Genomic DNA, 24,131 nt, shown 5'->3' with positions numbered 1-24,131 from the left:
CGAGTCTAGACTAGAAATTGCTTGAATTGCTACTCTGAGTAAAAATGACCAAGATCAGAAATGATTTTGCCCTGTAGGGAGAAGAGTGACACTTGGAAGGTAATGTTTGAACTGAGTTCTATGGTTTCTGAACTCAGGTGAACTAAAAAGACACTATCTCAACTAAACTCCCAGACCAGATGATTGAAAACATACATAATTCTCAGTGAAATGGTGAGAAATTCACTGTAGAGTGAAATGAGCAACGAGAGTGTAATGGGTTTGAGCTAAGATGACACTCAACTGAACTGAGGTGAACTAAATCCGGAGGTAAATCCTAGCTAGGTTGACTGTGATTAGCTCAATTTTAGCTGAAATGAGCTGAATTGAGCTAAAATGGAACTCTAACAATGTGGGAAACAAATTTGAACTGAAACTGGATCACTTGAACTCCTGATGAGTTCAAGTTAGACATAAGGGAATATGATCGACTTAAATTAACTATCTTTGGGATAATTGGCTTGAATTCAAGCTAGAAATGAGCTCATTTTATGTGAAATGAACCAAATTTAGCTGAAATGAACAGGGTTTACTCATCGTGAGCTCAGGGGAGCTAGAAATGACTAATATTCTAGTTCTTTTAAGCCTAAAATGAGCTTGGCTGAGCCTAACTGACAAGGGTCTAAGGTTACCTAGGGGTAAAATGATAATTTTACTGGTAAAGTGGTGGTGGTGGGGGGGGGGGGTGAAATGACACCTAAAATGGAGCGGACCTATGGGTTAGACTCCTACACTATACTACAAAGGTCCGCATCTGTGAAAGGGGGTGTCCAGAAGTGAATCTAGAAAATTTGGGGTGTTTACACCTGACCATGTGTGTAAGCTACAAAGAGCCTTGTACGGTCTCAAACAAGCTCCCAGAGCCTGGTTTGCTAGGTTGAGCTCTTATATACAAACTTGTTTTTGGAGCTCGAACAAACACCTCTCTGTTTCTACGTAGAAATCAATATGAAATTGTTTATGTTTTGATATATGTGAATGATATTGTAGTTATTGGCAATTTTTCCAAGCTTGTACAACAGTTGATCAACAATCTCAGTGAAGAATTTGCTATCAAAGATCTTGGTCTTCTATATTTCTTTTGGGGTATAGAAACAAATTTCAGTCAGCATGGCCTTGTTCTATCTCAGAAAGAATATATTCTAGATCTTTTGGTGAAAACGTCCATGCAAGAAGCTAAGCCTACTATGGCACTTTCATCTGCTCTTTCAGCGATGCAAAAAAATAAATTCAGTGATCCCACTTTGTATACGAGTATTGTGGGTGCCTTTTTGTATGCTACCCTCACATGACCAGATATCTCCTTTGCATTCAATAAAGTATGCCAGTTTATGCATGCACCCACTGACACTCATTGGGCAACAGTGAAATGCATCCTACAATACCTAAAAGGGTCGATGTACTACAGTCTTATGTTAAAATCGTCCTCTCAACCAACACTCTTAGCATATTCAGATGCGGATTGGCCAGGATGTTCTGATGATCGTAGGTCGTTGAGTGAATATGCGATCTATTTTGTATCCAGTTTAATTTCCTGGAGTTCCAAGAAGCAATCTATGGCTTCTCGTTTTGGTACCAAATCCGAATATAGAGCCATAGCCAATGCCATAGCTGAATTAACATGGCTTCAGTTTCTTTTAAAATAATTAGTCGTGACCTGCAACCAAATTCCAACCCTCTGGTGTGATAATGTTGGTGCATCCTACCTAGCAGCTCATCCAGTTTTCCATAACTGTAGCAAACACATTGAGATTGATTTGCACTTTGTATGTGATAAGATTGTGAAAAGAGAATTACTCGTCAGGTATATTTCAACTCAAGATCAACTGGCTGATGTGTTAACCAAGCCCTTGCCATCACCACATCATCAACTCCTTTGTCGCAAGCTCAATGTGCTCCCTACCCCATTGATCTTGAGGGGGGTTGTTAGAGGACACACAGGACACGTGAGTGCCAAACACGTGCAGGACCCTGGCCTCTCTCAAGACTCTCACTCCATAGAGGACTCTCTCAAGGACTCTGGTCTCTCTCAAGAAGGAAACCCACATGCAGGACTCCCATAGATTGGAGTTTCTTTCTGAGACTTGTGTGAAACAAAACTCACAAGAGTCCAAACAACAAAACCGTATAGACCTCATGGGAACCCTGAACTCTCAAAATCGTGTAACCCAGAGGTCCTCCTATCTCTATAAATATAATAATAATCATAGCTCTCAGGTTAATTGAAGAAAGAGCCTTTCCCGTGGATGTAGGCATGATTTTGCTGAACCACGTAAATTGTTTGCCATCTTTGTGCATGTGTGTGTCATTTTAGTTTCTTCCTCTTCTCTCCTATTCTTCTTCCCTTCCGCTTGCCTCCTCCCTCTTCTTCCTCTCCTTTCTTCTTTTTCTCCCTCTGTATTGTCTCTTCTCCCTCTTCTTCCCCTACTATTTCTTCCTCTTCTCCCATGTTCTTCATCTATTATGCTCGCCTTCTCCCTCTTCTTCCTCTCCTTTCTTCTTTCTCCCATGTTCTTCTTCTTCTTCTCCCCTGTTCTTCCTCCATTCCGCTCGCCTCCTGCATCTTCTTTTGGTGTTTTTATTTTTCTAAATTTTTATTAGTTGGATTTTTATTTTTCTGTGAAAGCATGCATAGTTAATTTTATTGATTAATTTTTTCTATAAAAGCTCGAAAGCATGTTAATTTTGTTGATATATGCATAGTTATTACTTTTTGAATTTTTTTTTGTTTCTGTGAATTTTTCTATAAAAGCACGAAGATATGTTTTATTTCTTAGATACTTACATAGATCAAGTTGTTATTGAATGCTCATATTTTATTTCTTAGATACTTACATAGATCAAGTTGTTGCATTAATGTTACTTTTACATGTTAATCTCATATTTTTCGGTATTTATTTGAGATTTTCTATTTTTTATTGGTTGTTGCTTCATCAATAAAAACATTTCTTTTATTTGTTTATATTTCTAGATATTTTTAAAAGTTCTTTTAAGTTAAAAAAAATTGCGGCTTACACTTTATGCCTCGCTTTAGTTTTTGGTGGAGATCTATGCTACGCTTCGACGCTTTTTACAACATTTTAAGGAAGAGAAGAAGGGAAGGAAGAAAAGAAGGAAAGAAAGCGGAAGTGAATGGGGGTGGGGGGTGGGGGGCTGTCGGTGGCTGCCCTTACATCTATTTTTCCTGTTTTTTTTTTCAAATTTTTTTGTTTTATTTTTTAAATCCTGAGAATTTCCCAAGATTTATTGAAAAACCTATAATATCTCAATATTATACCTTGCCGAGATATAGCCGATACCGGTATTTGTGACTATGATTGAAACCACTTGTACTGCGAAGGCTGCTGCAGTTACTATGCCATCTTTTTGTTTCTAGAGAGGCTATAAGATGTTTAAATTTATTATCTATGACTCTTCAAAGTCACACTTTGCATATGTTCAAGATGATTTAAACTTTCCTATACTTTGGAAAACCCAAAAGCATTGCTCACATTGTGTTATTTCATTTTTTTGGGGGGGTCATCCCTCTTGTCCATTCATGCTGTTATTTGTGGGTAATGATCTGATAGTACTTCTTGAATGTGATCATAGTATTCTAAGAAGCTTAGCATTGAAAAATTGGTTCCAATTCAAATCAAGATCTGAAATGACAAGCCGAGTATCACCCACCCACCCAGACACACACATGTATCATCATCATCATCATTTACCATAGTCAGTTTAGTCTAATCCTATTCCATGGTATATGCCCTTATAATTGTTGCTTCTCTTGGATGCTGATTGGGCTTGGGAAGTTAACACCAGAGACTCCATTGTAGTTATTTTGCCTGTCTAAGCACTTAATTCTATAGTTACCAGGAAACTAAAGGGATTCGAGAAGTGATGCATGAAGCGGAAGTAGGGAAGCGAGTGTTAAAAAGTAGTATGAATCGGAAAATGGGATACAATTATGAAGCGAATATGCAAATGCATGAAAAATGAAAAGGAAGCACATACAAAGCAATATGAAGTATGAGCCGAAGCCAATAAGAAATGACGTGAACACAAATATAAAATGATATAAAAGTAACATGCAAGCTTGTTACAAAAAATTATAATTTTTAAATATAAAAAACATAGGAAATGTGGGCAAGGGAGTGGGAAGTGACAAGAAGCGAAAGAGAAACATTAAGGAAGCAAAAGGCAATTGATTTGGGAAACGAAGAGGAAGTGAGCTTCCCACTAAAGGGAATTGAGTTTCCCATATTTTGGAAGCAGGTTTCCCAAAACTTTCCCTCCTTTCGGGGAAGCGAGGAGTTTCCCGCTTCCGAAGTGAGCTTCCCCATGTAGCAAGAAGCTTCCAGTAACTATGCTTTATTCATCTCCTAGAGTAATAATAAGCATGAACTATCGCTGGACCCATTACTTTGTCTGACTACCAACCTTAGCAGTTTTAATTATAAAAAGTACACGGATTCGCTCTTGCAGCTGCTTTACACCAAATATTGTTTGTTGTCTGCTGTTTGTGATAACAAATATTTTCTTTTCTATTTCATGTGACATTTTGTAAGACTGTAGTAAGACCGGTACTATTGTATGGTCTTTTGGGCAATAGAGAAATGACAAGGAGAGAGGGTGCAGATAGCTGGTATGTTTATGTTAAGGTGGTTGTCTCACATAACCAGAAAGAACATGATAAAGCATGAGTATATTAAAGAAATTAGGTGTAGTTCCAATGGAACGGAAAAATTAAAGAGTGCTGATTGAGATGGTTTTGACCTTGTTACAAGGAGGCATAAACAATACTAGTGAGAAGGGTTGATAATATATACATGTTGAACAAACTAAAAAAGGGGGTATAATAGTTACCTATGTAAAGGTTGTGTCTCACATTTCAACTTTAAATAGGAGGGAATGGCACACGGTTACTTGGTAAGCTGACCTGTGTTGATTGGAGTAAGACATGAGGATGATGATCATGATCTTCTTTGCGTTCTTCTACAACATAGTTTTTCTTATTGCTTTGTATAATATCATAAGATGCTGCATGTTTGTGATCTCTTGGTAAAACTTTGACTCTTTCACTAGAGGCAATCAAGGTTTGGAGGGGAATTTTGTGTTTTCTATTATGATTACCTATTTCTTTGTGAAGAGTATTTGTGTCCTTTCCCATTTTTTATGAGCTTTACCTAATATTTGCCATAAAGGTTATTTCTACTACTTTATTCACAGAGCAGTCAGGTATTTGATTTTCCTAACCTATTCTGAGAAATGAGAATCATTGCAGCTTGGTCTTTCCTCCAAGTTCCTTTGTACCTGACAACTGATTCATTGCAGTGTGAAAGTGGTTAGACGAAGTTATTTTGAGCTAGTTTTTTTTAAGTACTGCTACACTAGTAACCTGAAGCTATTTATTATTTTGTAATTTTTTTATCTGCTTTTGGTTTACGTTATTATGCTCCTGTTGTTATCTTATTAAAGATTAAGCGGATACCTTGCTAGCTTGAAAGTCTAAATTGTGTGGTTTCTGTTGTTGATATGTCCTAAGTTCCTCACCTTGCATGAAGATTTTGTTGCAAAGAATTTCCTCTCATTAGGTTTAACTGTATTGAATTTCTACCTGTCAGAATCCTCTCCCATTTTGTTCTGTTGATAGTTCCTTTTGTTAAAAATTCTATTTTCAGGATCAAGTTCAAGTATGATAACTGGACTGGTAGAGTCGCACCGTATTTAACTGAGGGGCCATTCCCCAGCCTTGCTATCGAAAAAGGAATGCTGTTTTCTGCCAAATGATTAAAAAGTATTTCCAAATTAATCAGTCTTTGTTTGATTTTCTACTTAGTGTCAGCTGCCCAAGGCATGCAACATTTGGACTTCTAAAGGTCACCTTTTCAGTAAGGATATAATTTAGCAGAATCAATGCTTGTGTTCTCAAGGGACTGGGCTGTGGTTTTTGTGTGGGTTTTGAATAGCCTAGATCTTATATTGTACAATTTTCATTTGGCTTCTTATGCACGTGAGCATCACCTTACCTTAATGCTTTCCTTTAAGGGAATCCCTGAAGCTGCACCTTTTGTTGAATGCTTGAATATTTATCTTTTCTGCAATTAACTTTAGAATTGTGATTCAGCTCATTGTTGGATCTATTTAATTATTTAAACATGAAATTTATTAAGAGTTTTTGAGCATGATTCTTTAGGCTTTGAATATGATCTCAACATTGACCATGGAGAGAACATCTGCCGTTCAGCAAAATAAAAAGTTGCGGCAAGAGCTGGTACGCTTTCATTGATCACATACTTTATCTTTTTCTGTGTATGAAAACAATTAAGTTTGCAAAATTGAATGAGATATTGTTGCTTCATCATTATTTCATCATGATTGTTATTACTTTATTTTTATGTATATATAGGGCCTATATTTGCTAGTCATTTATAGGTACAAATGTTTCTTTTTTTTCAATTTTTTTGTTGTTTTTTATGAAACTAACCTTTCAGATGTGATCTGATTGCGACAAGTGGGCAGGTTTTTATAAGGATTAAAAAATCAATGGTGGTCTACAATGTGCAATACTTTCCCGGATCATAACATCGTTGTTTTTCATCGAAAAAACATGACTCAAAAGCTGATCCACACTATTTTGGACATGATGATCCATCTATGAGGTCCGATTGGATCATAGTCACCAATATTGCTGATATTTTGAAAATATCATGATATTAACAACATTTCAACAACTGATATTTTCCCGAGATTTTCAAAATATCGCCAGAACATAAAATATTGCGATATTAGTGTGATATTTTTCACAGATATTCCTGAAAATTTCAAAATATTTTGATTTCTATGTGGAAAAGGTAAGATGGGTTAAGATTATATCCAAGTTCAACTTAGTTCAAATTACATCTTTTTACTAGAGTCTGACCCAATTTCAACCAAGCCTGACCACATCTTTTCCCAATCCCACATGGATTTGGATACACAGTATCTGGATATAACAATATGGATTTGATCTGGTTCAGACTAACAGGGAATCTGACCCATTTAGCATTTCTAATGCCCAAACCCAAAACATGCTTCATATCAGTTGTGGTTTGTTTAGGGCTAATTTTAAACGTGATGTGAACTATGGGACTAATTAAAACTCAGTATATTCAATATGTCAAAAACCATACCAAAATTGAACTCAAACTCAACTCATATCGGGTAGGTTTTTGTGTAGTTTTCAGATCAGATTTAGGTATGGGTCTGATGAGAATTTACCTGGACCAAACTAGTTACACCCCTCATAAGTAATAGAATTGAAAATGGCTGGATAAATAGGTGAGGATAGACCTGATAATGCAGGCTCCAACTTTTGAAGGGTGGGCTAGGGTTCAGATCTTTTTCCAAACTGAATCATACAATAAATTTCAGGATCCAGTTCGATCCAAGAAAACGAATAAAAGGCACTGTTTTTTTAGGAAAAATGTAAATGAGTCCCATAATGACCTAGAACCATTCACATATGCCTATCTAGGGGTGTCAACGGCTCGGGTTTATAATTTAAAATCTTTTCTAATTTTTTTCTTACATTTTTGCGAAAAAAATACTATAAAACCTGTCTTATCTTTTTTTTTATTCTTTATATTTTTTTATTTTTAAAACTTTCGATATTTTTTCAAGAAAAAACAACTTTTTGAAAAAAACTTCGGAGAAAAATCTTGCTGAGAAATTGCCGAGAATGATATTGGTGACTATGGATTGGATCAAAACAACCTGCGTCACGGAGATCTAGAGGCATTTGCACGTACAAACTTTTGTAATAAAACATTACCCATACACACACACACGCACACACACACACACACTCTAAAAAATGGCCCGTCCTCACAAACGGGCTTACATACACACATAGATCAAACATGAGTAAACTCACACATGTTGATCAAATATGATGATTGAAGCTAAATTTAGTACTCTCTCTCTCTATCTCTCTCTCTCGTGCCATAGGATCCCATTTAAGTAGCTTTCCTAATTTTCTCTACTAAAATACATTTAAACCACAACCACCACCACCAACAACAACAACAACGCCTTCATCCCAAAACAATTGGGGTCGGCGATATGAACCAAAAAAGAAAATCATTTTGGGTCTTCCACATGAATCCTTCTCCTCCAATCATTTCTATCCAATGCCATGTCCTCGGTGAGGTTCAAAGCATTCATATCCTTTCCTATCACCTCCATCCATGCCTTCCTAGGCCTACCCCGACCTCTTTTAACTAATATATTTTCCCATTTCTCCATCCTTCTAACTGGAGCATCATTAGGCCTTCGCCGAATATGTCCAAACCACCGTAAACGATTCTCTCTCATCTTATTTTCAATGGGTGCAACGCCTACGTTCTTACGTATCTCCTCGTTCTGAATCTTATCTTTTATTGTATTTCCACACATCCATCTCAGCATACGCATCTCAGCTACACTCATTTTTTGAATATGATGTCTCTTGGCAGCCCAACATTCTGTACCATATAGTAAAGCGGGCCTAATAGTCGTCCTATAAAACTTTCCCTTCAACCGCAATGGCATTCTACGATCGCACAACACTCCAGTTGCACTCTTCCATTTCATCCACCCAATCTTTATCCTATGATTTACATCTCCATCAATTTCTCCATACTTTTGAATGATAGATCCCAAATATTTGAAAGAATCATCCACCGGTATTTCTTGCTCACCAAGCTTCACTACACTCCCATCATTACTTCGTTGCTTACTAAATTGACATTCCATGCATTCTATCTTACTTTTACTTAACTTAAAACCTCTTGCTTCCAATGTCTGTCTCCATAATTCTAACTTAGCATTAACCCCAGCTCTAGACTCATCAATCAAAACAATATCATCAGCAAACAACATACAGCACAACACATTTTCTTGAATTGATCTCGTAAGCTCATCCATCACTATAGCAAATAGGAAAGGGCTTAAAGCAGATCCTTGATGTAACCCAACCGTTATAGGAAAATTGGTTGTCACCCCTCTACAAGTGCGGACATTGGTTACTACTCCTTCATACATATCTTTAATTATACTAATGTACTTGAGAGAAACACCTTTCTTCATCATTGTCCACTAGAGAACGTCCCTAGGTACTCTATCGTAAGCCTTCTCCAAATCAATAAAAACCATATGCAAATCTTTGTTCCTTTCTCTATTTCTCTCAATAAGTTGTCTAAGAAGATGTATAACTTCCATAGTTGATCTTCCAGGCATAAAACCAAATTGATTCTCCGATATCATGACAACCTTCCTCAACCTAGACTCAATCACCCTCTCCCAAAGTTTCATAGTATGACTCATGAGTTTTATACCATGATAGTTTGTGCAATCTTGTATATCACCCTTATTCTTATATAGAAGCACCAAAGTACTCTTCCTTCACTCATTAGGCATCTTATTTGTCCGCCAAATCTTGTTAAAAAGATTTGTGAACCATTCTAAACCTTTCTCTCCCAAGCATTTTCAAGCCTCGATAGGTATACCATCTGGGCCAACTGCCCTTGTTTTCATTTTCTTCAAAGCCTCTGCAATTTCTTTCTTTTGAATCTTGCGCATGAAGTCACGATTCATCTCATGAAAAGGAATGAAGAAGTCTCCAAGATCCTGAGCATGACTTCCATTAAATAGCTTATCAAAATAATCTTTCAATCTCTCCTTAATCTCCTCATCTTTAACTAAAACCTTTGTGTTTCATCTTTGATACATCTAACCATACCCAAATCCCTCGATTTCCTATCTCTCATCTTTGCAAGCCTATAAATATCCTTCTCGCTGAAAAGAAGTGTTTTCTCGGTTCCGGGTCATGGATCTGAAGATCCAGGACCCGTGACATCCACTTCTTCATTAATGGCATTATGTAATATTGTTTATTGTAATGAGGGGTATTTTAGTACCCTAAAATTTTGTAATCACTTGTTAATATGAATGAATACACAACAGCCGACCCTATTGCTAAAGGGGTATCGGCTTCTCCCATCTTCTCTCTCCCTTTCTCTCTCTCTCTCTCTCTGTTTTTCAGATCTCACGCGTGGAAGGACCTGGAGATTCAAAATCTAACATGGTATCAGAGTCACGCTTCAGTTGAAACTGGAATCGATCTCAAAGGTACGTCCGATAGATCTGTCCTTCTCGATTTCTTCTTCTAAGTCAAGAACATATCCATCCATTCCCTATTTTCATTTTTTTGGGTTCACGAACGACCCATTTTTGTCTCCCCACATTCATTTCTTCTATATCAGATCTGAAGATAATCAGATCTGATTCAGATCTGATTCAGATCTGACTCCTCCTTCCCACAGTCCTCTTTTCGCCTCTTTCTATTTTTCTTTTACTTCCGTGGTGGCTGAACCTCGGTTTCCCCACAATCTTCTTTCTATCCCCTGAATAACTCAATCCACAGTCTTCTACCTATCCAGCCTTCTACCTATTCCTTTCCTTTTCTCTTGTTTCAGTTTATTGATCTCTTTATTTTTTTCATATCAGCGTGATCTAATCACGCAGGGTCCTATTTCTCATTCTGTCACTCGCATACCTAGTTTATTGCTGTTGGTAGCAGCGTGATCTAATCACGCAGGTTCCTATTTTGATTCAGCTGCATCCTTGATCAAGCCGATACATTCATTTTCTGTTTCATTTATATCAAATATTCCATTTCATATACAAATCAAAAATCTGATTGACATTCAATTTCTGTTTCATATCAGCAATCTGAATTAGTTTCTGCAGTCTGATAGCATCGATCTGAGTTAGTTCCTGCAAAAAAAAAAAAACTGCAGGTGTAAGCAGATTGTGCTGAATACATTCTTATTTCTGTGAAACATGAATTCACTTTCTAGTCAATCAGTTCTTTCTTCCAGTTTCCTCAGTCATCTCGTGTCTGAAAAATTAAATAATGGTAATTTCTTGACTTGGAAGAGGCAAATCATACATTTCATTAGGAGTCAGGATCTTTCTGGACACCTGGATGGATCTATTCCAGTTCCTCCTGAGTTCCTATCACAAGAAGAAAGGGACAGCAAAGGGGAAGCTACTACCGTATATGTTAGAAATCCTGAATTTGTGGCTTGGATGAAAAGAGACCAAGCGCTTGTTGCTTATATTACATCAACACTGTCACAAGAGGTGCTTGTAGCTATTCCAGATGACTGCACTGCCATGCAACTTTGGAACAGACTAGTTCAGACATACTCACAGGTTTCTCAGGCCAGGATTATGTTTCTTAAAAGAGAATTTCAAATGTTAAGAAATGATTCCATGTCCATCATGGAATATTTTAACAAAATGAAGGTTATCACAGATCAGTTAGCAGTTGTTGGAAGTACAGTTTCTGATAAAGATTTGGTACAGCAAACCCTCAGTGGATTGGGACACGACTATCATATGATTGTCACTTCTCTATTATGTTTACCTGAGCTGCCCAACTTTGAAGATCTGCGCGCAAAATTGTTACAATATGAGATGAATCTAAAGGGATTTTCTGAAGAATCATCTATGCAAACTGGGGCACAAGAAGTTCTTGCTACAGGGGTTACTTATGCACGAGGACGAGAAAGCTATGATATCAAGGGAAAAGGAGCACAAGGGAGAAGTAGCCATGGCGGTCGTGGATTATTGCCTACACCCAACTCATATACCAACTCACAAAGATAGAGGCCAATCCCTACTTGCTTTCTGTGTAATAAAAGGGGGCACATCAAAGCCAACTGCTGGTTCAATCCCTTAAATAAAGGAAAATCAACACAAATTGAAGCAAAAAGAGGCACAGACAGTACAAGGATCAATGGAGAAGTAAAAGAGTTGTTGTTGTCAGCCTTAGCAGAATTGAATCTGAAACAGAATGAGCAAGGTACTTGGTATGTGGACTCTGGCGCAGCAACTCATGTTACTGGTGATGCAGGTAAGCTCCTAAAACTTGTTCCTTACATTGGTAGAAGTAGTATAGTTACTGGAGATGGATCACACCACTCTGTCTCGCATATTGGAAACTTCATCATACCCTTGCCCGAATCTTCCATCAATCTTTCAAATGTTCTTTATGCTCCCAATATCAAGAAAAACATTGTTTCAATTTCTAAACTTGTTGATGATGTCAAAGCCTCAGTTGAATTTACTCCTTCTTCTGTTCTTGTTAAGGATCTCTACACGAAGGAGACGTTCGCTAGAGGAAAACGACAAGGCAACATGTATGTTTTTCAAGAAGATCCTTCAGCACATGTTAGCTCTGCAGATCCAAACTTGAAGCTCCAATCATCGTTGTCTTCTGAAAATCCTACCTGTGTTTTTAGTGTCTCTGAAATCAATAAGCCAAATCTTTGGCATGGTCGTCTAGGTCACTGCAGTAGTAGTTTCATTGAAAAGCTTGTTTCGAATAATCTTATTCCCAAGTCAAGTCTAGGAATAAATGTCAATGACAATAAATGTTCTAGTTGTCTCTTATGTAAGAGTCATGTTTTACCATTTCATTCTATCAATAAAAGAGCTTCAAGACCTTTTGAGACTATTTGTTCTGATGTTTGGGGGCCTGCTCTAGTTGCTTCCATGTCTGGAACTAGATATTATCTTTTATTTGTTGACAGTTATTCTCGATATTCCTGGATATTTTTCATGAAACATAAATCCGAGACTTTCAAGTTGTTCCGTAACTTCCATTCCTTTGTAAAAAACCAATTTTCTGAAAACATCCTAAGTTTCCAATGTGACGGAGGAGGTGAATTTTCTTCCATTGACTTTACTAACTTTCTTCAAAGTAATGGGATAAGAAAAAAGGTGTCTTGCCCACACACACCTCAGCAGAATGAGATTGCTGAAAGGAAGCATCGCCATATTGTTGAGAGTGCGATGAGCATGATGCATGACAGTAATCTTCCGATCACTTTATGGACAGAGGCTTTTCATTCTGTAGTTCATGTGATAAATCGATTGCCCATGACTATTTTGGAAAACAAGTCTCCTTACTTGTCTCTTTTTGGTATACACCCCAACTACTATGATTTGCATGTCTTTGGATGTTTATGCTATGTTCATGTTGACAGTTCAAGGAGACATAAGTTTCAGGACAAGGCTTTAAAGTGCAGGTTTGTGGGTTATGCTGATGACTATAAAGGGTACAGGTGCTATGATCCGGTGAGCAAGCGCATCAAAATATCAAGAAATGTCATCTTCGATGAATTGAATTTTGATTGTCAATGTACTAGTTCTTCAGAATCAAAACATAGAGTTGAGGCTTATTATCCTTGGTTGAATTATGAACTTCTCTCAGGAGCTAGTGATGCTTGCTCAAATTGCATTCAAAAGGATAAGAAACTTGTGTCTACTGATGGAATGATTGATCATGAAAATACAGACTCAACTTTGAATCCAGGAAGGTATAAAGGTCTTGTCTACACTCGACGAGAAAGAGAGTCACCCACCATAGTTGATTCAGATATGGACGCTTCCTCAACATCCAACATTGTTGATACTAGAAGATCCACACGTTCTCGCCATCCAATTGAAAGGTGGGTCAGTTATGAAAATTTCTCATTAGATTTTCAACTCTTTCTAACAGCCTTGAATAAAGAAGATGAACCCACAACGTTCTCTCAAGCATCAAATTCCAGAAGATGGATTAAAGCAATGAATGAGGAGATGGAAGCTCTACATGAATGTGGTACGTGGGATGTCGTATCAAGACCACCTGACAGAAACGTTGTTGGTTCGAAATGGGTGTACAAAATAAAGTATAAACCGGATGGGACTATAGAGCGATACAAGGCGAGACTTGTAGCCAAAGGTTTTACACAGGAGCAAGGACAGGATTATGATGAAACCTTTAGTCCAGTTGTGAGGATGGGGACAATCCGAGTCATACTTTCTTTAGCCATTGAACACCAATGGACCATTAGCCAACTTGATGTGAAGAATGTTTTTCTTCATGGAGATTTGAGAGAAGAAGTTTACATGGAACAACCCACTGGTTACGCAGAAGGTAATCCTACAAAATATGTCTGCAGACTAAAAAGGGCGATATATGGATTGAAGCAGGCATCTCGATCTTGGTTTGACAGCTTTTCTCTTGAAATACAAAAGTATGGTTTTAAGAAATCTCTTCTTGACCACTCCCTATTTATATTTAAGAACCAAGACACAATTACTCTGTTGTTGATATATGTGGATGATATTATCATCACTGGCAGATCCAATGAGCACATTGAAGGAGTCAAACATCTCTTGAATCAGAGGTTCAAAATGAAGGACCTTGGCAAACTACGGTACTTTCTTGGAATTGAAGTTGACAGTTCCTCTGAAAAAATGACTCTCACTCAACATAAGTATACCATTGATGTTCTCAATAAATCGGGTATGAAAGACTGCAAGCCCTTGAGCACTCCTAGCGTTCTTCATCAAAGGCTTAGCTCTCAAGACGGAGATCCTTTTGATAATCCCACACAGTACCGTAGCATAGTGGGTATGTTACAATACCTCACTTCTACTCGCCTCTTTGGTATCCAACTTGTCATAAACCTTCTTATATACCTTATTCCTCGCGTTTCGAACTACTTTTTTAGCTTCATTCTTTGCTATCATATTTCTCTCCAAATTCTCATTATCACGACTCTTAGATTTCTATAACACTCTCTTTTAACCTTAATATCTAATTTGACATCTTCGTTCCACCATGATGTATCCTTACCTAGCGATCCACCGCCTTTAGACTCACCCAATACTTCCTTAGCCACCTTTCTCATGACACCCGCTATCTTATTCCACATTGATTCTGAATTCTCCTCGAGACACCAATCAACTTTCTTAACTACCTGCTCTACAAACATTCCTTGTTTAGCTCCTTTCAACGCCCACCACTTAATTCTAGGATCTATTCTATGTCTATCCCTTTTACGGCATTGTCTAATTCTAAGATCTAAAATTAAGACTTTATGTTGTGTAGCTACACTTTCTTCTGGTATAACCTTACAATCGATGCAACAACCCCTATCTCTCTTTCTAAGTAGAAAAAAATCTATCTAACTCGTATTAACCCCACTTTTAAATGTTACTAGGCGAGACTCCCTCTTCCTAAACCAAGTGTTTGTTAAGATCATATCATAGGACAAACCAAAATCTAAAATCCTTTCTCCACTTTCGTTTCTTTCTCCTATACCATAGCCTCCATGGATACTCTCAAATCCATCCCTACTAATGCCTACATGCCCATTAAGGTCACCGCCGATGAAAAGCCTTTCTCCATAAGATATCCCTTGTACTACTCCATTTAAATCTTCCCAAAAGTGACGCTTAATGGAATCATCTAAACCTACTTGAGGTGCATATACACTAATAATATTAATAATATCCGTACCTAATACTAATTTAATAAGTAAAATCCTATCACCCTTCCTACGGACCTCAACTACACTATCTATAAACTCACGACTCATAACAATCCCTACTCCATTCCTATTCCTATTTATTCCTGTATACCAAATCTTATATCTCAAAGGTTCTATCACTTTTGCTTTCTTACCTACCCATTTGGTCTCTTGTAGACATAAAATATCAATCTTTCTCCTACACATAACATCTACTAACTCTATCAACTTACCAGTTAAAGACCCTATGTTCCAAGTGGCTAACCTAATTTTATGGTCTTGGACTAACTTCTTTACCCCCACCCGTCCAACAAAGTGAGGGAACCCTTGCCTATTTGACACCACACTCGGGCGTCGGTGTGACGCGTCGCTTCCAGGCGACGACCTAGCAACCCTTGCCCATTTATCACTGCCTGCGGGCCTATAGAGTACAGCGCGTCGCTCAGTAGGGAACACCCCAACGAAATTCTCATATTGGTTCATATTCATAGGGTATGACTAAGTTTTTATGCTGGCTGTCACAGGCCTACTGTTAAAATGTAAAACTGTACATATATGTATATATAATAATATTATATTATTATTATATATATATATATAAATACATTTTTCATTTCTTTCTTTTCTGTAATTTTTTTCCTTTATTTTTATTTTTTGTCTTTATGTCATCTAGTTCAGTTTGAACTAGAATGACTGTTGCTAGTCAAGTCCTGTCCAGACTTGACTAGCAATAGAGCTGTTGGACTGACACAGTCCAACTCTTAATAGAGCTGTTGGACTGACACATTCCAACAGCTCTAAATAGAGCTGTTGGACTGTGTCCAACAGCTCTATTGAGTCCTCTTTCAGCTGTGTATATAAAGGGGTGCAGCCCCTCTTGTATTTTATTCCAATGCTTCTTAAGCAATTGGTTTTTCATATCAATAAAGAATACATTTTATTTTTATTTTCTTTCCGGTTATACCCTTTTTAAGGGTTATGCTTTAGTGTCATTCTTGACACTTGCTCTTGTTAATCTAAGCTCGTGTTTCGAAGATCCCCATTTCATTTCATGGTATCAGAGCCGCGGAAGTACTAAATCTTGAGGAAAAGCTTCCTCGGTTTCCGTGCCCGTTTGCAAAAGTGTTCGCCACTTGAAGAGAAGTGTTTTATCACTTCATTGGAGAAGATTTCACATCTTGTTGTATTGTTTTTTTTTCTTCTTTCTTTTTCATTTTCCTTCTTGTTTCTCTTCTATCCCTATTCTTTCTCTCCTTGTAATCGATGGATGACAATGATAAAGTCACCATCATGCCTATGAAACTAAGTGATACGAACTATGTAACATGGGCTTCAATCATGAAGCACCATATATGAGGAAAAGGCTTATGGGGGATTGTGGATGGTTCCGATTCGGAACCTAAGCTATCTCTTACTAAAATGGAGGGAGATAAAGAGGTCCCTCTATCGGAAGAAGAGAAAATCAAGGCTATTGCCTCATACGAGAAGAAATGGAAAGAATGGAGAATATCTCATGCGAAGATAATGTCATGGCTTATCAATAGCGTTGACATTATAAAATGCTCAAGTCTTGCCAAATTTGATCATGCTGATAAGGCATGGGAATACCTTAAGAATATGTATTCCCTTAAAGATATTGCACACGTGTGCAACCTCCAAGAAAAAGTTCGAATGATGACACAAGGAGACAAAACTATTCGTGAATATTACAATGGGTTGTCCGAACTTTGGGAAGAACTTTCCCTTTTAGAACCAAAGTGGCATTGTGCCGAAGACATCGAGCTTCGTCAGAAACAACTCGATGCTGAACATTTTTACCAGTTTATCACTGGATTAAGGCCGGAATTTGAAACCACTAAATCGGCCCTATTTCATCGGGGAAAAATTTCTTCTATTGTTGAAACTATTGAAGAGTTAACAATGGAAGAAAATCGTCTCCGGAAAGGTTCTTTAAAAATTGAAGATGATTCCGTTTTAGCCGTGTCTAGACCAGGGAATCATGTTCAATCATATAGGCCTCCTCACTTTAACTGACAAAATGGTGACTATGATAAGAAGAAAGTTATTTGTCATCACTGTCATGAACCGGGACACTACATGCCACAATGTCCCAAACTTAAGGAGCTGAGAGAAAACAGAGCTGCAATTGCTGGATCGGAGCCTTAAGATCAGGATGCACCAGTTTCCCTGGCCCAACTAATGGAGATTTTTCAGCCTCTCATCAAAGGTGCCTCTTTCTCATCTGAAGCTTCAACCGGCGCATCAGCCTCATCTTTTTCTGATCTAGGTAAAATTCATTGGCTTCTTGACTCTGGTGCATCTTTTCATATGACCCCAAATAATCAAAGTCTATCCAAATGTGTTAAAAATAAAACAAGTGTGTCAAAGGTCTTTACTGCTGATGGGACTTCTCTTGAAATAGAAGGAATAGGAAATTTTGAAAAAATTTATAAAACAAATTTTTTTTTATTCCAGAAATTAGACATGTTCCCAAATTAAATTTAAATATTTTATCTGTATCTCAAATTTCTGATTATGGGTGTAATATTTCTTTTTCTTCTCATGGTTGTTGGGTACATGATCGTCAGTCAGGCAAGCTGATTGGGGAAGGCCATAGAGAAGGACTCTATTACATGGATTTTTTGGAAATGCCGAAGAAAGCTTTTTGTTATAATATTCAAAAAATAGAGTTGGAACTATGACATAAGAGACTTGGTCACCCACATATAGCCAAAATCCAACATTTTCCAAATCTAGGGAAATTTTGTAACTCTGAATCATTTGATTGTAAAGATTGTATTCTCGGCAAAATGAAAAGATTACCATTTCAGAACAGAACCTTTTTCTCTTCAAGGCCACTTGAATTAATACACTCGGATGTTTGGGGTCCTGCACCAATAATTTCTAAAGGAGGATTTGTTTACTATGTTATTTTTGTCGATGATTTCTCCCGACATACGTGGATGTACTTTCTCAAACATAAGTCTGAAGTATTTTCATACTTTCAAACTTTTCATAATATGGTTAAAAACAAGTTTCAAAATGATATTATTATTTTTCACACAGATTCAGGGAGAGAGTTTTTATCCACAGATTTTCAAAATTATCTTAAATTGCATGGCATCACACATCAAAGATCTTGTCCTTATACACCTCAACAAAATGGACTGGCAGAACGAAAACATCGCCATATTATAGAAACCACTAGGACTTTATTAATAGCAAATCAAGTCCCGAAAGACTTTTGGGCAGAAGCTGCCTTAACTGCCACCTATCTCATTAATAAGATGCCATCTTCTTCGTTACAAAATATCACTCCCATTGAAAAACTTATGAACATTTATCCAGACTACTCTAGACTAAGAATATTTGGGTGCAAATGTTTCATATTTACTGACAAAAATGATAAACGTTCCCCTCGTGCGATTCCCTGTGCCTTTTTAGGATATGCTGAAAACCAGAAAGGTTATAAATGTTTTGACTTCAAAAATAATAAACTATATGTGTCTAGAAATGTTTCCTTTTTTGAAAAGGAGAGCTTCTTTGATTTTAGAAAATTAAAAGACGTCACTGAGTACTCCTTTTTGCTAGATCTAACATCAACATCTGATGAATATGACCTTGACTGTAACTTTGATGATGATCAAAGAATTATTGATCTTAATGTTGAAAATGAAGAAGTTCATAGAGATACTAGTATTCAATATTCCAGGTGACAAGAGTCTAATCCTCCATGTGCACTTGAGAAATATTCTAACATTCCAACTAGACAATCCTCCCGAATCTCGAGGCCTCCAGGAAAGTTTGTATCATACGAGTCTTTCTCACCCACATATAGGGCAGTTATTGCATTAATTCACTCATATGAAGAACCATCCACATATTTTCAAGCAAAAAATGATATCAAATGGATAGAAGCCATGAAAGCTGAATTAGATGCACTTGAAAAGGCTTCTACATAGAATATTCAAGATCTTCTTCCAGGGAAGAAAACTATAGGATGTCGATGGGTTTATAAAATTAAAACCAAGAGTGATGGTACTCTTGAAAGATATAAAGCTCGTTTAGTAGCCAAAGGTTATGCCCAAGAATATGGAATTGATTATGAAGAAACCTTTGCTCCGGTGGCTCGTATGACTACTGTCCGAACCTTAATTGCCTTAGCTTCTATCAAAAAATGGTCTATTTTTCAAATGGATGTCAAAAATGCTTTTTTAAATGGAAAGCTAGTTGAAGAAGTATATATGGAACCCCCTCCTGGTCTAAGTATTCTTAAGGGTAAAGTCCTTCGCTTAGAAAAAGCTCTTTATAGACTTAAACAAACACCAAAAGCTTGGTATGATAGGTTTAGTCGTGTTATGATTGATATTGGTTTTCAATTCTGTTTAACTGACACTGCTTTGTTTATTAAGAATTCTGATGCAGAGATCATTGTGCTTCTTCTTTATGTGGATGATATGATCATCACCGGAAGCGATAAACAGGGAGTTGAAACAATCAAAACACTTTTTAAATCTCATTTTGAAATGACTGATTTGGGCTTGTTGAGATATTTTTTAGGCATTGAAGTTACTTATTCTCCTAGAGGATATTTATTATCTCAGACTAAATTTGCTTTTGATATTGTTTTTAGGTCTGGTATTACTGATGATAAGAAAGTTGACACTCCAGAAGTTGTTAATGTTAAAATGAAGATTGATGATGGAGAACTTCTTGCAGACCCTACTCCTTACATACAGCTTGTCGGGGCACTTTCCTATCTATCCATTACCCGACCAGATATAGCACATGCTGTTCATACAGCAAGTCAATTTCAACATGCTCCTACTTCTGTTCATATGGGAGCAGTCATGCATATTATCAGATACATCAAGTCCTCTCTTTCACGAGGACTTTTCTTATCTTCCTCCGCTTCTCTTGATTTAATTGCATATACTGATGCTGATTGGGGAGGTGATCCCAATAACAGACACTCAACCACTGGCTTTTGTGTCTTTTTAGGGGAATCATTGATCTCGTGGAGGTGTAAAAAGCAGCAGAAGGTATCTCTCTCATCCACCGAAGCTGAATACAGAGCCATGGCAACCACGACCATGGAAGTAGTTTGGCTCCGAAGACTGCTTGCTGACATGGGAGCTGAAGCAACAAAGGCTTCACAAATGTGTTGTGACAACAAAAGTGTGATCTACATTGTTAGTAACAGAACATTCCACGAACGCACCAAACACATCGAAATGGATTGTCACTACGTCAGAGAGGAATATCTACACGGGATAATTGATCTGCCATATGTCACTTCAGAATATCAGTTAACAGACTTCTTTACAAAGCCTCTCGCTGCTCCCCGATTTCACTTTCTCTTAGACAAACTTTCGCTCATTGTACCGTAAGTTTGAGGGAGAATGTTAAAATGTAAAACTGTACATATATGTATATATAATAATATTATATTATTATTATTATATATATATATAAATACATTTTTCATTTCTTTCTTTTCTGTAATTTTTTCCTTTATTTTTATTTTTTGTCTTTATGTCATCTAGTTCAGTTTGAACTAGAATGACTGTTGCTAGTCAAGTCCTGTCCAGACTTGACTAGCAATAGAGCTGTTGGACTGACACAGTCCAACAACTCTAAATAGAGCTGTTGGACTGTGTCCAACAGCTCTATTGAGTCCTCTTTCAGCTGTGTATATAAAGGGGTGCAGCCCCTCTTGTATTTTATTCCAATGCTTCTTAAGCAATTGGTTTTTCATATCAATAAAGAATACATTTTTATTTTTATTTTCTTTCCAGTTATACCCTTTTTAAGGGTTATGCTTTAGTGTCATTCTTGACACTTGCCCTTGTTAATCTAAGCTCGTGTTTCGAAGATCCCCATTTCATTTCACCTACCACAACCCTCCTCCTTTATTCAGGCTTGGGACTGGCAGTGTATAACTAAACAATTATACACAGGCGGAGTTAGCCACAACCAATTTAGTAAATGACAATAAAAACCACAACAATCACCCTGTCATTTTATAAGATGTTGCGTGATGTGGGTACTCCATTAAAAACAAAGAAAGTTTAATTTAGTAAATTCCGTTAAACTCAAAGCACTCTTCTTTGTCATTGTTAAAATGTTGCAATGCAACTAACTTTTGGCTCCCTAATGCCCCTAATTGCTCCTTTATAAGTAATATAGATATATGTGTGGGAAGTCTTTGGTGCACACTTCCATACGGTATCAATGAGTCGAAACTCATAGGTACAAGTTGTTTCAACTCAATACCATAGATGTGATCTACATGGTTTGTTTGGACTTGGTCCGACACTGTAGATGTTGTCTATGACATCTTTTTTGTTTTTTTAAAGGAGGTCTTCTATTAAATCCTCGATTCATGATGTTGAAGACTTGAAATTTTAATTTGAAATATCTTGTTTATACACTTAGATATTGTTATTTATGTTTCTAGAAATTCAGATACTGTGCATGCTATCATTTGAGTTTGAACCCTTTGTATTAACTTTAGGAGTGTTCAACGAACATGAATTTACCACGTACCTTCCAAGATGGTGGCAAGAGTAAAAAGTCAAAGTAGAAAGTAATGATCAGTAGTTTAGAAATCTTATTGAACCACAACAATTATTTGTATTCTTATTGGAGAGGAACCCAGAACATGGCTGCTTGATCATGAAACTGAACTAGGGAAGTTGCTTTCTGGAGGTTGGGCTTTAAATCTGTAGGCCAGTTCACTGAACTAACCAATCTATGAGATTCCTTGAAGTTGAAGTTCACTTCTTATTTTTCAAACCAAATACCAAGGATAAGTGAATATCAAACATCAAAAAGGAGATTTGATGATCCTCTAAACCAATGTCCTCTTCATGAAATCCAATTACTTCAGATGTTGTCTCTAGTCTGGTTATGAACAGTTTGATAGGTGCCTAATTGAATGATGTGTTCTGCATGAAATAAATCTGATTTCGTTTAAATGACAGCTGTGCTTGTATAATATCTTGTTTGATGACAATTTTATGTCACAACAATATGTAGATTATGTTTCCCAGTTATTTATGCAAAACACATTGTTTCAAGTGGTGTTTAAGACTTCATTAGTCTGAAGCATATTTCATACTTTCGTGGTGTTAACCAAATTTCTTCTAGCATCTTGATGCAAGTTTGATGTTTCTCTAATTTGTCAAGGTTTTTGTGTTGGTTCAAACAGTAACTGATGGCACCAAAAACATGTGTACAAAGTTCATGGTTCTCACATCTTTATTTTGCTTCCAACTGTGAATTTCAATAATTTGCTTTACCTATTGATGGAATAGGAATTGTTACGCAAGGAACACAATGGAGGTCATCAAGGCTTCTCATTATTGTTCGTGGTATTGATTGGTATCTTGGGTATACTGGTGGGCTACCTTGTCAAGACATAGAATGCGGTTGCAGTTGTGGTATGTTTACAGTGGACTGGATTTTGAAACAGGTGAAATAGAGGCTGTTATATAGGCCTGTTTTGTCCATCTGTTTTGCTGTTTCACGAGTGTATTTGCTCCCTTCTTTGTATGGTCTGTCATTGAGTTGAACTGGTTAATGACTGAAATCACCCACTATAAAATAAAAGAAAAAAACTTCCATCTATTTTCTGTACCTATCCCGTTTCCTCATCTATTTAGGGTGCTGTTGATTGCTGGAGATAAATTCTCCCTTTGTGATTTTTACTTCCATGATAAAATATGTATCCTGCGTTTCCTCATCTATCCCAAGGAGAATTTATCGTGTTTGATGCTATTGGAAAAAATATGTGGGAGAATTTATCCTGCGTTTGATTGTAAAAATGGAAAAAGTTAACATTTAGCCCTTGTGAGGAATAAAAACAATACATAATAAAAAAATGAAAATAATATCAAAAGAAAATCAATATAAAAGACACTAGTCACAGTGAGGAATCAAAACAATGCATAATCAAGATAAAATGAAAATCAATATCAATAAAAAATCAATATAAAAAACACAAATCACAGTGAGGAATCAAAACAATACAAAATAAAAATAAAATGAAAATCAATATAAAAAACACAAAGTCACAAAAGACTATTCGGTCTAAAACAAAAAACCCCTAACATTCACAATAAAAAACAGAAAAACCCTAAAAATTCTTCCGCTACTCTGTTCTTACCCCAACCAGAGAGAAGAAGAGAGAGAGAGGAATAGAGATAGTGAGGAGAGAGAGGAGAAGGCCCCAATCAGAGAGAGAGAGAGAGAGAGAGAGAGAGAGAGAGAGTCGCCAGATGTCAGTTTGGCATCGACAGAAGTCGGGGACGGTGGTCGGAGACGTAGAGAGAGACGCCGAGTGATGCCCTAACCAGAGACAACGAGAGCGAAGAGAGCCTCCAACCCCCGAGCCCAATACTTTTTTGGGTAAAGTTCACCCCGGGAGAAAAGTTGCAGAGGGTGGGAGCCACGACTCCCCTGTTTGATGGAGGCGTGGTCTCCACCGAACACACCCTTAAAGTGGTTATTTGCCTATCTACACCAAATTGGGTTTGGTTTTCACAAAATTTATGCCAGAACTTGAAGCTGCAGGGTTGTTTGGGAACCTATTGTGTGGCCATTCATCTTTATGTACTGCATGATTTCCATCTCATTTCATGCATATAGCATGTAATTTTAATCTTCCGTCCACCAAATAGAATTGGTTTGAGTTAATTATAGATGCTGATGTTG

The 24,131-nt window shown here is 37.1% G+C and overlaps 1 protein-coding gene across 1 annotated transcript in view; it reads left to right on the top strand.

The window, feature by feature from the left end:
• The window catches only part of LOC149813828 (vesicle-associated protein 1-3-like), a 35,986-nt gene extending 12,941 nt beyond the window's left edge, over positions 1–23,045 (top strand). The window contains exons 7-8 of the mRNA XM_089991598.1: positions 6,218–6,295; positions 22,733–23,045. Coding sequence (XP_089847724.1) covers positions 6,218–6,295; positions 22,733–22,840 — 186 coding nt within the window. The 3' untranslated portion in view covers positions 22,841–23,045. The remainder of the gene's footprint in view (positions 1–6,217; positions 6,296–22,732) is intronic.
• The last annotated feature ends 1,086 nt before the right edge of the window (positions 23,046–24,131 follow it).

Source organism: Nuphar pumila, chromosome 16 (genome assembly GCF_984573655.1).
Source record: "Nuphar pumila chromosome 16, dmNupPumi1.hap1.1, whole genome shotgun sequence".
NCBI classification, from domain to species: Eukaryota; Viridiplantae; Streptophyta; class Magnoliopsida; order Nymphaeales; family Nymphaeaceae; genus Nuphar; species Nuphar pumila.
The sequence above is the reverse complement of the archived record's forward strand: the minus strand, read 5'-3'. Positions and strand labels throughout refer to the sequence as shown.